At 37.5% G+C, this 13635-nt stretch overlaps 1 protein-coding gene across 4 annotated transcripts in view; it reads right to left on the reverse strand.

Annotated features, from left to right (window-relative positions):
- LOC134491400 (transient receptor potential cation channel subfamily M member 3) overlaps window positions 1-13635 on the reverse strand; it is a 380465-nt gene that overhangs the window by 44139 nt on the left and 322691 nt on the right. For all 4 annotated transcript variants that reach the window (XM_063295138.1, XM_063295137.1, XM_063295136.1 and 1 more), the window contains 2 exons: window positions 1936-2079; window positions 971-1099 (listed from right to left, as the gene is read on the reverse strand). In XM_063295138.1, the coding sequence (XP_063151208.1) occupies window positions 971-1099; window positions 1936-2079 (273 nt within the window). The remainder of the gene's footprint in view (window positions 1-970; window positions 1100-1935; window positions 2080-13635) is intronic.

Here is a 13635-nt window from a genome sequence, read left to right on the forward strand (position 1 = left end):
CAATTTGCAGATAGAACCAAGGCTTCTGAATGCTTTATGATATCAACCATAGCATACAATGGCCATTGTGTGAAGACAAGAATGCTTTGTCTATTTACAGTATGTTCAACAAACTAGTTTTAGCAGATAGCGTGTCTGGAGTTATAGTGTCCTTTGTAGTACAAGATGAGTGTCATAATTAAAAAGTTTGGATAGTTTAGCAGTTCTGTTGACTAAAAGATACAAAAGTTGGTAAGTTCCTCAAGTCAGACATGCACTAACATTACTTTTATTACAGCTTTTCCCAATCTGGTGTCTTCTGAATGTGCTGGGGCCATTAATAAGTGCTACTCTGAGGCATTTTCCTGAGTAAATATGCATTTCAAATTTTATCTGTTGGGAAACATACAGATTGTATGCAGGGGAAAGAATTACTGCTTTACAATTAAGCACATGAAAGTTTACTGTTAAATTTTACTCGCTGATATACTGCCAAACCTTATGACTTGTGGTGGTTTTACCACAAGTAGAAACTAAAATAGCAATCAGTGGTCAGTTACATAAAAGCAATTTTCATATACAATTCAGTCACAATAACTATAGGTGCCCATGAATATCAGAAAATTCTTAAAGGGAATAGTTGGCTTAAAAAGCATGAGAGAGAAAGATGGATAATAGATAAGACTCTAAGTGTCAGTTCTAGAGGGCTTTTATTCCATTGGAGGTTCTTGCAAATAGAAAGAATGCAGCATTTTTCCTGTTTCCCCTTCCCTCTGTAACTTCCATTATTTTTAAGTATCTCAGTCCTTCAGAGCACCAACTGAAAACCAGCCAAAGCCAGCAAAAAAAACCCCTACTCTTTCTTCTGATGAGAGTATCTTATGAGTGATAGAAGAGAACTCAGCATTGAAGACTTCGCTGATAAATTTACAACAACAAATTGATCTTTAGGAAAAACTACAGGAAACGGTTCTCTTCAGAATAGCATTACCTCTCTCATCTTTTCTATTCCCATTGTAAATATGTATGAGATAACTATCCACTCTTGCATGGAAGGCCAACGATCCATCTTCACCAAAACAATATAATTAAACAGCATCAGATACCCAATGTATGACATCTGTAAAGGGAGAAACACAGTTCACTTGCATATATGAGATAAATGTTCAGCTGATATGTTATTGAAATCACATTATTTCTAGAAATAAAAAATAGCTCTCCTGCAAGAAGGTTAATTTTTAGTTAAAGAATTCTTTATGAATACAAGAGTTTAACTGCATACTTTGGAATAATCCTACACCTATTACTAGACTTTATGAATTTACTTAAAAAGAGTGTATAATTCCTTGTCTGCAAGAGAAGCAAATATGTAATTGCCTAGTCTCTTTAAGTGATTGTAAGAAGGAAATCAGTTCATGTAGAAATATTTTTTGGTCTAGTGGTTAAGGTGCTGGGCTAGAAACCAGGACACTGTGAGTTCTAGTCCCACCTTAAGCATGAAAGCTGGCTGGGTGACCTGGGGCCAGTCACTCTCTCACCCCAACTCACCTCACAAGGCTGTTGTGGGGAAAATAGGAGGAGGAAGGAGTATTAGTATGTTCCCCGCCTTGAGTAATTTATAAAAAATAATTAAGGTGGGATAAAAATAAATAAATAAATAAAATGTATTTGGGTTTCTGACACTGAAATTAGTTTAATTCTGTCACTATTTAAACCAAATTCAGTGATTTTAAAAAAATAAACTTAGTATTAAAGTAAACTTTAATAAACTTAAAAACTTAAAAGTTTTTAAAATAAACTTTTTAATAAACTTAGTAAGGGCATAAAGACTACCAGTTGTATCACTGTAAATCTATGAAGAGTACTTTACTTATACAATATAAGCATACTAAAGAATGAGGCCTTTATAAATTAGTGTCACCAGAGATAGATGATAAAATGATAGTTGCTCCTTACAGTATAGAACCAAAATTTAACAATTGGTGCATTGTAGAACTCATAGATTTTGCGTCCAAAGGGGATCAATCTATGTCTGTTCTGAACTTCATCGTCCTCCTTCTTTCGTGCTGATGGCTCTCCATTGCTACGTCCCAACATTGCCTATAAAGTAAGAAAACATTGGATGAATGGAAGAGAGAAAGCTCAGTGGAAATAACTATAAATTGATATTCAGTATTACAATAAGAAAGCTGAGTGAAAAATCAGTATTGAAATACTGACTGTAAGTCAGTACTAAACCAATACCAATACCATATAGTAAATAGTAATGCAATACCATATCAACAAACAAAATCTAACTGCAATTCACAAATTTCTTCCACTTCTGTATATTCTTGGAATATACAGAAAGATTGCTCCTATTTGCTTGTTGATTTGTTATTCTCCTGATTACTGTGTTTGAATCGGGTAGAATGAAAAGATACAACAGTGATTGGAAGGACCACAGAACTGACAATTTCAATGTTGGAATAGCAACAAGATATAAAACAGGATCTGAGCGGTTGTGAAAGATACTGATTTCCTACTTCAGGTTTGGATCCTATGTTAGCTGGAAGAACAGCATGTGCCAGAAGAACCAAACCTACCTCCCCATTCCATATGTGCTCAAAAGATATGGAGTAAGTCTATCATATCTGGTCTGCAAAAAATCTGGATAACCTTTTGGTGACAGCAGAGAATTAAGAGTTTTCAATATCTCTTTATTGCCACCTAGTGTCCATCTGTATTTTTTCAATCCAGATACATTAGGCCATGGATGGGAGAATATCCTGAAACAGATTTAGGGCATGTTCAAAGGGATGGAAGAGGGACTTGAATGAAGACAATTTTTGTAGAAGTTTAGTCTAACTCAATTTCCTATAATCTTGTGGTGATCCTTATTTTTATACACCAGGTATGGTAGCCCTAAACTAATTACAGTAGATGACATTGGATATAGTCCTAACTTTCTGATAAAAAGCATAGTGGAGTGATATTCATTAACACTTCACAGGGGACTCCAGAGTCTCTTCTGTAACAAGTGAAGACAGTAATCTATGAGAAAGTAAAAGAAATAGTCTTTCAGAACCAAGAGAACACCCAATAATATTATTGGTATCCTTCATTGATTTAGATCCTTAGTAAGTAAAATGAAATTAAGTTCTTTTAATATTATTTGTTTAATCATGAATAATCATAATAAATAATTAGGATTAATAATAAATCATTCCTAATTAATGATTTATCAAACTGGATAAAGGCAGTTCAGGAAGATAATGTTTGATCTGTTGGAGGGAAGAGATGCTCAGTTATGAATTGGCTTGCAGCTACATATATTTGCTAAAAGGAAAAGTTGGAGTTTCTTTACCTACTCATTCAATGGAGATCATTTTATCAATTTGCTTTTTAAGCTTCTTTTGAGCTGTCTTTCTCCTATAAAGATGCAAGAAGCTTTTTTAAAGGTCATGACAATTTGTAGAGAGCTTCATTCTCCAACATGGAAAAAGGGTGAAGTTAAGATCAGAATCCACTCTGTTTTTAGGAATGTTGGCAGAACATCTCTTTAAAACAAGTGTTGTAAATTACTTTTAGTGTTTAATTATGTAATTAGTATTTTAAATGATATATTTTAAATGATTGATTTGTTTTGTATGAACTTGAAAGGCAGCATAGCAATGAGTCAGTTGATTAATACATTACTTAGGTTAAATAATTAAAAATAGTAGTAATGAATAGCTGTGTATTCTTGTTATAAATCCAAGACTGAAAATCAAGTGAGGTCACCTCATCTCAGATTTAAAGGGATCTTCTTGTGATTCCCTCCAGACGTACTTAAAATTTCCAGGTTTTTTCTGTTAATTTACATACAAAAAGTAAAGAAAAACTTCAATGAAAATACTTCTGCAGTGAAATGATCCTTTTGTACATTACATGGAAGAACAATGGAAATCAGTAAACTGTTTATACCTGATTAAATTGTCCACAGTATGCAAGTATAAATTGCAAACAAAATGCAAGTATAATTAAATAATGTACATTATCCTAACATAAGAAATGTGAAGAAAGTGTGATAATGTATAATTATATTTGATTTCTATTTTTAACTATTAGTATTTATAAAAATAGGTAATTGTGGGTTTTGTCAGCATCAAGTTTGGATTTTTTATTCCTTTTTTATTTTAAGAAAATATCAAAATAAACATTTTAAAAATGAAATTATAAAAAAGAAAACATAAGCAACATGAGTAACACCCTCCCCCACCAAAGTGTATGTCTGTGAAAAATACATTTTAAAGATTCATATTCAATTATTTCTATCCAGAATGACATTTATATAAGTAAAGGTAATTGTGAGCCTTTCTTCAACAGTGATTCTTAGCATAACTGAGTCCTTGCTTCCTTAATATAATGTATTGCTTGAAATAAAGAAATCAGGACTATCTGGATTAAAAATTGGTTGATTGTAGTTGGAGAATATTTTGAGGGGACTGTTTGGCTGATGGATAGCCAATGCATGGACTGACTGAACTTGTTTTTTTTTTTGTAAGCAAGTTGACCAATCTTTTTGCAAAATATTTTCAGTACTAACAGGTTTTCAACCATTAATCAGATTTCTAATGCTATTTTGTATGTTCTAGTTCTTGCATTAAATAAATTTATTCTTGTGATTAAAAATGATTGAGAAATCGGATAATAGTGATGAAGGGTCGAAAATTATTTCAACTTTTCCCAAACTTCTTAAGTAAATTGTGAGAACTGATATTAATTTCTTGATGCAAAATGTATGGTATTGACCTAACCACTAAGGAGTTTAATATTAACCAAATCTGTATCCATTGAACAATGTAAATTCAAAAAGGAAAGCTGTAGCTGCAAAAAACATTGTCCCAGCAGTGTCCTTGAGAGTGATCTCTGTGAACACTCAGCCTCAGATAACAATTATTAGTAAGATTATCGAAGAACCTCTGGAAGCACCTCTAATTGACTCCTTTGGAATTTTGCCAGGAGGAGAACAGGACAATATAATAAAGAGATTAGACAAACTCAGACATACACTGCAAACTCTAGAGTTGCAGTTGCATCACTGATTGATGCAACTCTCTACTTGGATGCAACAATTCCAATATATCAAGCCCCCTCTAATACATTTGGAATTACACAGCAGAATGGGAAACAAAAAGAAACAGCTCAACTAGATCCAAGTTCTAAAAAGGACCAGGCTTTAGCAACTGGAGTTGATCATACTGCACATATTTCTAATGTTTATACTGGATCTGTACTAAAATTTGAAATGCACAAAGGGAATGATACTCCTCTCAATTCAGAACTGATAGTTACCAACTTAATGAGCATTCTGACTATGGCCCAAGAGCAAATTAATCCTGTCCCAAGGCTGAAATATCAAATAAGGCATCTCTGTCTTTAGTGATTGTATTTCAAGTTGTTTTAAGTGATACAGTTCTGATAAGTTATCATTGCTCTTAAACCTCTGATAAATCTTAGTCTAGAGACCATTGAAGCAGCTCAGGAAGTGTGTTAGATAATGAATAGCCCGCTTCCTTTACAATCTGATGGACTTTTGGCATCCTTCAATTTCTCTTGATTATATCATGGAATGTTGCTGGGTGGACTGCCAAGTTAGATGACTGAGCCTTTTTAAATTAAGTGAAAAATGTGATTTTATTCTTTTACAGGAGACATGGATTGATGAAGACCTTTTTTTTTAGAGGGATACAAATCATTGCCTCTATATGTTCTTCCAGGAAGTGGAGGAGGCAGGTTGTGTGGGGGTATAATTCTATTTGTCTCTTTAGTATTACAGGAGGAAGTGCTAGAATTGCCCCCATTGGAGCAATATGCAATGACAGCATTAATAATTTTTAAGAACTTTAGTTTGTTATTAATTAATTAATATATATATCCTCCTTACACACTCATGCCATGATTAATGAAGTATGGTATAAACATCAGTTATAGCATTTAAAGAAACTAGACCCCTTTCAGGTTTGGTTATTCAGATTAGTTTTATTGACTGAATGCTTATAGCTCTTTGTTATATATCATTTACTGTACTGATAGTTGTATGGATCCTTTATCTGTATCCACTGAACAATGTAAATTCAAAAAGGAAAACTGTAGCTGCCAAAAAAAATTGTCCCAGCAGTGTCCTATTTCATTTTGCTATATACTGGTCATTGACCAAAATAAAGTTTCACTCTTTTTCTATCTAAACCTAATTTTTAATATTTATGTAAAGTGTTTACCATGAAGAAAGCCTATAATTAACAGAGGGGAAAAGAAAGCAAATAACCACATGTGCATCATGACTTCAGGATGCAATTGTGACTTAATGTATTTGCAACAAATGTGGTCATGTAAGTACTAAGTTGCATGCTTTGTGTGATGACATCAAGATACACATGTTTTTGATGCCATCACAGCATGTTACTAGGGCAGCCAAATAATTTTTTTTCTTAATTAACTGGAAGCATCATGAAGGTTACAACATTTGCTACTTTCTTTGGACATCATTGCTTTAAAAAACATGCTTTCAGGAACACCTCAGTTTTGAATATTTCCAAGTCAATATGAGCTCCAAAAGAAAAAAAAAGCAGCCTTGCACAAAGAAAAACAAATACTGTTTACTATCCATATGTTTATATCACTAGCCTGAAACAGTACATATTATGTGGCATTTTTACCTTCTGATGGACCAGAGTGATCCAGAAATCCAACAAACCTCTTTACATCCTAAACTAGAAATGATTCTTCCATTGAGGGATTTACTTATAAGTAAGGAAGTACACCTTCAGCAAAGGATCGTTACCTTGTCGTGGTGCTGGAGCTTGAGTACCTCAATGATGCCATGAGCTAAACCGTGAAGGGCCACCCAAGACGGGAAGGTCATGACAGAGAGGTCAGACTAAATGCGATCCCTGGGGAAGGTAATGGCAACCCACCCCAGTATTCTTGCCGTGAAAACTCAATGGATCAGTACAACCAGAGATATGTCGCTATACCATCGGAAGATGAGACCGCCAGGTCGGAAGTTGGTCAAAATGCTACTGGGGAGGAACAGAGGATGAGTTCAACTAGCCCCAGACGTGATGACGCAGCTAGCTCAAAGCCGAAAGGATGGCTAGCGGCCAACGGTGCTGGTGGTGAACGGCGAATCCGATGTTCTAAGGATCAGCACATCACTGGAGCCTGGAATGTAAGATCTATGAGCTAGGGCAAATTGGATGTGGTTATTGGTGAGATGTCAAGATTAAAGATAGACATTTTGGGCGTCAGTGAACTGAAATGGACTGGAATGGGCCACTTCACATCAAAGGACCACCAGATCTACTACTGTGGACAAGAGGACCACAGAAGAAATGGAGTAGCCTTCATAATTAATAGTAAAGTGGCTAAAGCAGTGCTTGGATACGATCCAAAAAACGATAGAATGATCTCAATTCGAATTCAGGGCAAGCCATCTAACATCACAGTGATCGAAATATACAACCCAACCACAGATGCTGAAGAAGCTGAAGTAGAGCAGTTCTATGAGGATCTGCAGCACCTACTGGACAACATGCCTAAAAGAGATGTTATTTTCATCACGGGAGACTGGAATGCTACGGTGGGCAATGACACCTGGAATTACAGGTAAGCATGGCCTGGGAGAACAAAATGAAGCAGGACATAGGCTGATAGAATTTTGCCAAGACAACTCACTCTGCATAACAAACACTCTCTTCCAACAACCTAAGAGACGGCTTTATACATGGACTTCACCAGATGGACAACACAGAAATCAGACTGACTACATCCTTTGCAGCCAAAGGTGGCGGACATCTATACAGTCGGTAAAAACAAGACCTGGAGCTGACTGTAGTTCAGATCACCAACTTATTGCACAATTTAGGATCAGAATAAAGAGATTAGGGAAGACCCACAGATCAGCAAGATATGAGCTCACTAATATTCCTAAGGAATATGCAGTGGAGGTGAAGAATAGGTTTAAGGGACTGGACTTAGTAGATAGGGTCCCGGAAGAACTCTGGACAGAAGTTCGCAGCATTGTTCAGGAGGCAGCAACAAAATACATCCCAAAGAAAGAGAAAACCAAGAAGGCAAAATGGCTGTCTGCTGAGACACTAGAAGTAGCCCAAGAAAGAAGGAAAGCAAAAGGCAACAGTGATAGGGAGATATGCCCAATTAAATGCAAAATTCCAGAGGCTAGCCAGAAGAGATAGGGAATTATTTTTAAACAAGCAATGCGTGCAAGTGGAAGAAGACAATAGAATAGGAAGGACAAGAGACCTCTTCCAGAAAATTAGAACCATTGGAGGTAAATTCCAGGCAAAAATGGGCATGATCAAAAACAAAGATGGCAAGGACCTAACAGAAGAAGAAGAGATCAAGAAAAGGTGGCAAGAATATACAGAAGACCTGTATAGGAAGGATAACAATATCGGGGATAGCTTTGATGGTGTGGTCAGTGAGCTAGAGCCAGACATCCTGAAGAGTGAGGTTGAATGGCCTTAAGAAGCATTGCTAATAACAAGGCAGCAGGAGACGACGGCATCCCAGCTGAACTGTTCAAAATCTTGCGAGATGATGCTGTCAAGGTAATGCATGCTATATGCCAGCAAATTTGGAAAAGACAAGAATGGCCATCAGACTGGAAAAAATCAACTTATATCCCCATACCAAAAAAGGGAAACACTAAAGAATGTTCAAACTATCGAACAGTGGCACTCATTTCACATGCCAGTAAGGTAATGCTCAAGATCCTGCAAGGTAGACTTCAGCAATTCATGGAGCGAGAATTGCCAGATGTACAAGCTGGGTTTAGAAAAGGCAGAGGAACTAGGGACCAAATTGCCAATATCCGCTGGATAATGGAAAAAGCCAGGGAGTTTCAGAAAAACATCTATTTCTGTTTTATTGACTATTCTAAAGCCTTTGACTGTGTGGACCATAACAAATTGTGGCAAGTTCTTAGTGGTATGGGGATACCAAGTCATCTTGTATGCCTCCTGAAGAATCTGTATAACGACCAAATAGCAACAGTAAGAACAGACCACGGAACAACGGACTGGTTTAAGATTGGGAAAGGAATACGGCAGGGCTGTATACTCTCACCCTACCTATTCAACTTGTATGCAGAACACATCATGCGACAAGCTGGGCTTGAGGAATCCAAGGCTGGAGTTAAAATCGCTGGAAGAAACATTAACAATCTCAGATATGCAGATGATACCACTTTGAGGGCTGAAAGCGAAGAGGAACTGAGGAGACTTATGATGAAGGTGAAAGAAGAAAGTTCAAAACGCTGGGTTGCAGCTAAACCTCAAAAAAACCAAGGTTATGGCAACCAGCTTGATTGATAACTGGCAAATAGAGGGAGAAAATGTAGAAGCAGTGAAAGACCTTGTATTTCTAGGTGCGAAGATTACTGCAGATGCTGACTGCAGTCAGGAAATCAGAACATGCTTAATCCTTGGGAGACGAGCAATGACAAATCTCGATAAAATAGTTAAGAACAGAGACATCACATTGACAACAAAGGTCCACATAGTTAAAGCAATGGTGTTCCCCGTAGTAACATATGGCTGCGAGAGCTGGACCATAAGGAAGGCTGAGAGAAGGAAGATAGATGCTTTTGAACTGTGGTGTTGGAGGAAAATTCTGAGAGTGCCTTGGACCGCAAGAAGATCAAACCAGTCCATACTCCAGGAAATAAAGCCAGACTGCTCACTTGAGGGAATGATATTAAAGGCAAAACTGAAATACTTTGGCCACAGAATGAGAAGACAGGACACCCTGGAGAAGATGCTGATGCTAGGCAGAGTGGAAGGCAAAAGGAAGAGGGGCCGACCAAGGGCAAGGTGGATGGATGATATTCTAGAGGTGACAGACTCGTCCCTGGGGGAGCTGGGGGTGTTGATGACCGACAGGAAGCTCTGGCGTGGGCTGGTCCATGAAGTCACGAAGAGTCGGAAGCGACTAAACGACTAAACAACAACAAACAAGGAAGTACACATCTAAAGTTGTATTGAACAACTATAGATGGAAGCAAATGTTCCAAATATTTTATATTTAAAAATATCTAGAGCAGAATAACGTTTTTGATGAAAAAAGCAAGGATTCAGTATGAAAATTTAGTATTTTTTGGCAATAGTTTTTTTTATTTTCATTTCAAAAGAGTATGCCAATAATGATATTCTTATTGATAATAAAATACTATGATACAATTGCTGCAACTTAATTTTGATTGTGTATTTTTTTAGAATTGGATTTTCAGTCAAAATGGTACTATTGTTGGATGGGAATCAGCAAAGTCCCTGGAGTTTTATCATCTGATAACAGTTTAATAATTACAGTATTAATGAAACAAGCAACAGGTGATTATCTTCTGTTTTGCTCTCAGAGAGGGATTATTTGCTGATAGCCTATATTGCCCAAGGAAGTATCACAACTATCTTCCTTACCCATAAGGCTACAGCTACAGAGACAAAAAATGTGTTCTCTTTCCATATAAAGATGAAAAGGGTTATTTATTTATTTATTTATTTTCTATCCCACCTTTATTATTTTTATAAATAACTCAAGGCAGGGAACATACCTAATACTCCTTCCTTCTCCTATTTTCCCCAGAACAAAATCCTGTGAAGTGACTTGGGCTGAGAGAGAGTGACTGGCCCAAGGTCACCCAGCTGGATTTCATGCCTACTTTAAATATCAAATTGGACTCAGCTAACAACAGAATATATGTTGTACAGTAGTGTTTAAGATGCTGGCCTAGATACCAGAAGACTGAGTTCTAGTCCTGCCTTAGGTATGAAAGTCAGCTGGATGACTTTGGGTCAGTAACTCTCTCTGACCTCACAGCATTGTTGTTGTTGTGGGGAAAATAGGAGGAAGGAGTAATACGGTATTTTTGCTGCCTTGAGTTGGCCAAAATATATAAAAAAGGTGGGATAAAAATCTAATTATCATCATGACACTAACATTCTGAATTTAAAACTGCTACATATGGTCAAGGGGGAAATGTAAATCCTCTTGACAGTATACAGCAATAGAATCCTTTATCATCCACATACTGAATGTTTCAATTAATGAGTGACAACAGTCAAAGGGTTTCACCTCCCACCTAATTGTGTGAAGTATTAGCTCTGCCAAATGATTAGGAGCTAGATTTTGAGAATCCACTACATTTCTGCTTCTCCTTTTCATTCCAGTGATAAACTTTGGCTATTTATTGCAGAGTTTCTCAGATTTGCCATGATGGATGATATCTGAAAAAAAGCCTAATCCACTGGTATCACTGTGTGAAGAAATAACTCCCATATTAAGTTATTCTCATGTTATACTAAGGAGTTCCAACAAAGTAGAAAGTATTTTATTACTACAAAATTTTGACTTGTGAGTTTCAACGTTTTATTAGGTAGGTGTTGGATTTGGGCTGCAGAAATCTAGATCACCACTAGATGGCAGAAAAGAGATACAGAAAACTAATTTGGTTGCTATCTCATGGTCATCCAGATTTTTGCACCCAAAATCTTACAGCCCTATAGGAGGTATCCAGCTATATTTGTACCAAATATTTGGGCAGAGTCCAGAGATCCTTGCATAAAAGAAATAACTTCCAATAGCTGAAAAAAAATCTGACTATCTTAATAGATGACATTGCTTAATAGATGACATTGCTTAATTGATCAGATAGAGGCAAACAAGCTGACTCTATGTGATCACACAGGATGGGTAGACCCTACAAGAGACAGATGGCCCTTCAGATCGATACCTATGCCATGTAGGGCTTTATAGATAATAACCAGCACCTTGTATTGCACTCAGAAGCTTACTGGTAAATAGCGCAGCTCATGATGCAGAATGTTATGTAGGTATAGTGAGGCCTGCCCATCACTTCTCGTGCCACCACATTCTGGGCCAGCTGCAGCTTCCAAGTGGTCTTCAAGGGCAGCCCCATGTAGAGGCACATTGCAATAGTCTACCCGCAAGATGGCCAAAGAATGAGTGACTCTAAGGAGAGCCTCTCCGTCCAAGAATGAGTGTGACTGGCACACAAGTCAAATCTGTGCAGAGGCCTTCCTGACCATAGCTGTTACCTGTTCATTATTCAGGAACAAACCCAGATTGCACACCAGCCCGGAATGGGGAAGTGTGCCCCATTAGGGACCAAAGGTGGAGAATACACAGAATCAGGTTAAAGCACCCATAGCCACTTGGTTCTGCTACAGTTAAAGTTGAGTCCACCCAAACCTCAACAGCCTCTAAGTGCTCAGATAAGGCCTTGACAGCATCACTTGGCCAGCCAAGCATTGAGATATACAACATAGCATCCTCTGCATACTGAGCCAATGGATGATCTCTCCCATGTAGATATTAAATAAGGCATGTCAAGCTCTGTGGTATCCCATAAATCAAGTCTTCAGACTCAACTTAACCCTCCCCCCAAGCACTGACTGGAAGCAAACATGGAGAGAGGAGGAGAACCATTGTAACATCATGTTATCTACTCCCACTCCCCACAGCTTGTCCAAAAGATACCATGATTGATGATATCAAAGGCCACTGAGAGATTAAGAACAGCCAGGACTGATGTACCACTACCATCCACCACAACACATTGAAAAGCGATCAGTACTGTCTCTGTACTATGTGCAGGCCTGAAACCTGACTGAAAATGAACCAGAATTTCTTCCAGGGCCCTCTCCACAACCTTCCCCAGTGATCGAAGAGTGGATGAAAATTATTATTATTAATAATAATGATAATATTCAGGACAATTGGGTCCGGTGATGGCCACTTGAGGAGAGGGCACCTCACCGCCTTCTTCAAGACCAAGTTGCCTTCACCAGCCAAGTAGGACAATGATTTAACAAAGAGGTGGCTGGGTTAACCATGCCAGGATCCTGTTCACTTCCTCAGGGGTTATATGGATCAAACTAGTTCCAACTAAAAAGACCGTGCCTTTGTTACCTCAACCAGATCAGCCTGGTCAAAGTCCAATTCTGAGTGACTTTATTCATTAAATGCCTAGAATATTCTTCACAGCAACTCAAAAGATGGTTCTGAGGCCTGAGCAAGGAATGAGTCACCTGAAAAAGGGCTGTTGGTTAGCTTTCAGTAGACACAGTGAGAGCAGGGAAATAATTATGTTTTGCTGTTCTTGTCACTACAATGTAATCCCTAATATGTGCTTTTACATGTGCTCAGTTGGGTTAACTCTTCATCTTCTTCCAACAGGCATATCTCCTGAAATTTCATCTCCCAGAGCTCCTCAGAAAACCAAAGAGCCCCTGGGATCCAAGTACTAATCTGGAAGTCCCTGCTGAGTGATAGAGATCATCTGCTCTCTGTTAAATATGAACTTAGAAATTTGTATGCCACTAAATCAAAATTTTTATTATATTATACCAGATAATGCTAATGGAAATGTTTAGTAAGTTACTGTTTTAGCTTAAATGAATTAATATGATATTGCCTATTTTATTTATTACAGACTTTTTTTTAATCTGTTTGATCGTGTCCGATTCTTGAAGACTGCCTAGACAAGTCCCTGCAGTTCTTGGCAAGATTTCAGAAGTGGTTTGCCATTGCCTTCTTCCTAGGGCTGAGAGAGTGTGACTGGTTCAAGGTCACAAAGCTGGCTGTGCCCAAGGC

This window comes from Candoia aspera, chromosome 2, assembly GCF_035149785.1.
Source record: "Candoia aspera isolate rCanAsp1 chromosome 2, rCanAsp1.hap2, whole genome shotgun sequence".
NCBI lineage: Eukaryota > Metazoa > Chordata > Lepidosauria > Squamata > Boidae > Candoia > Candoia aspera.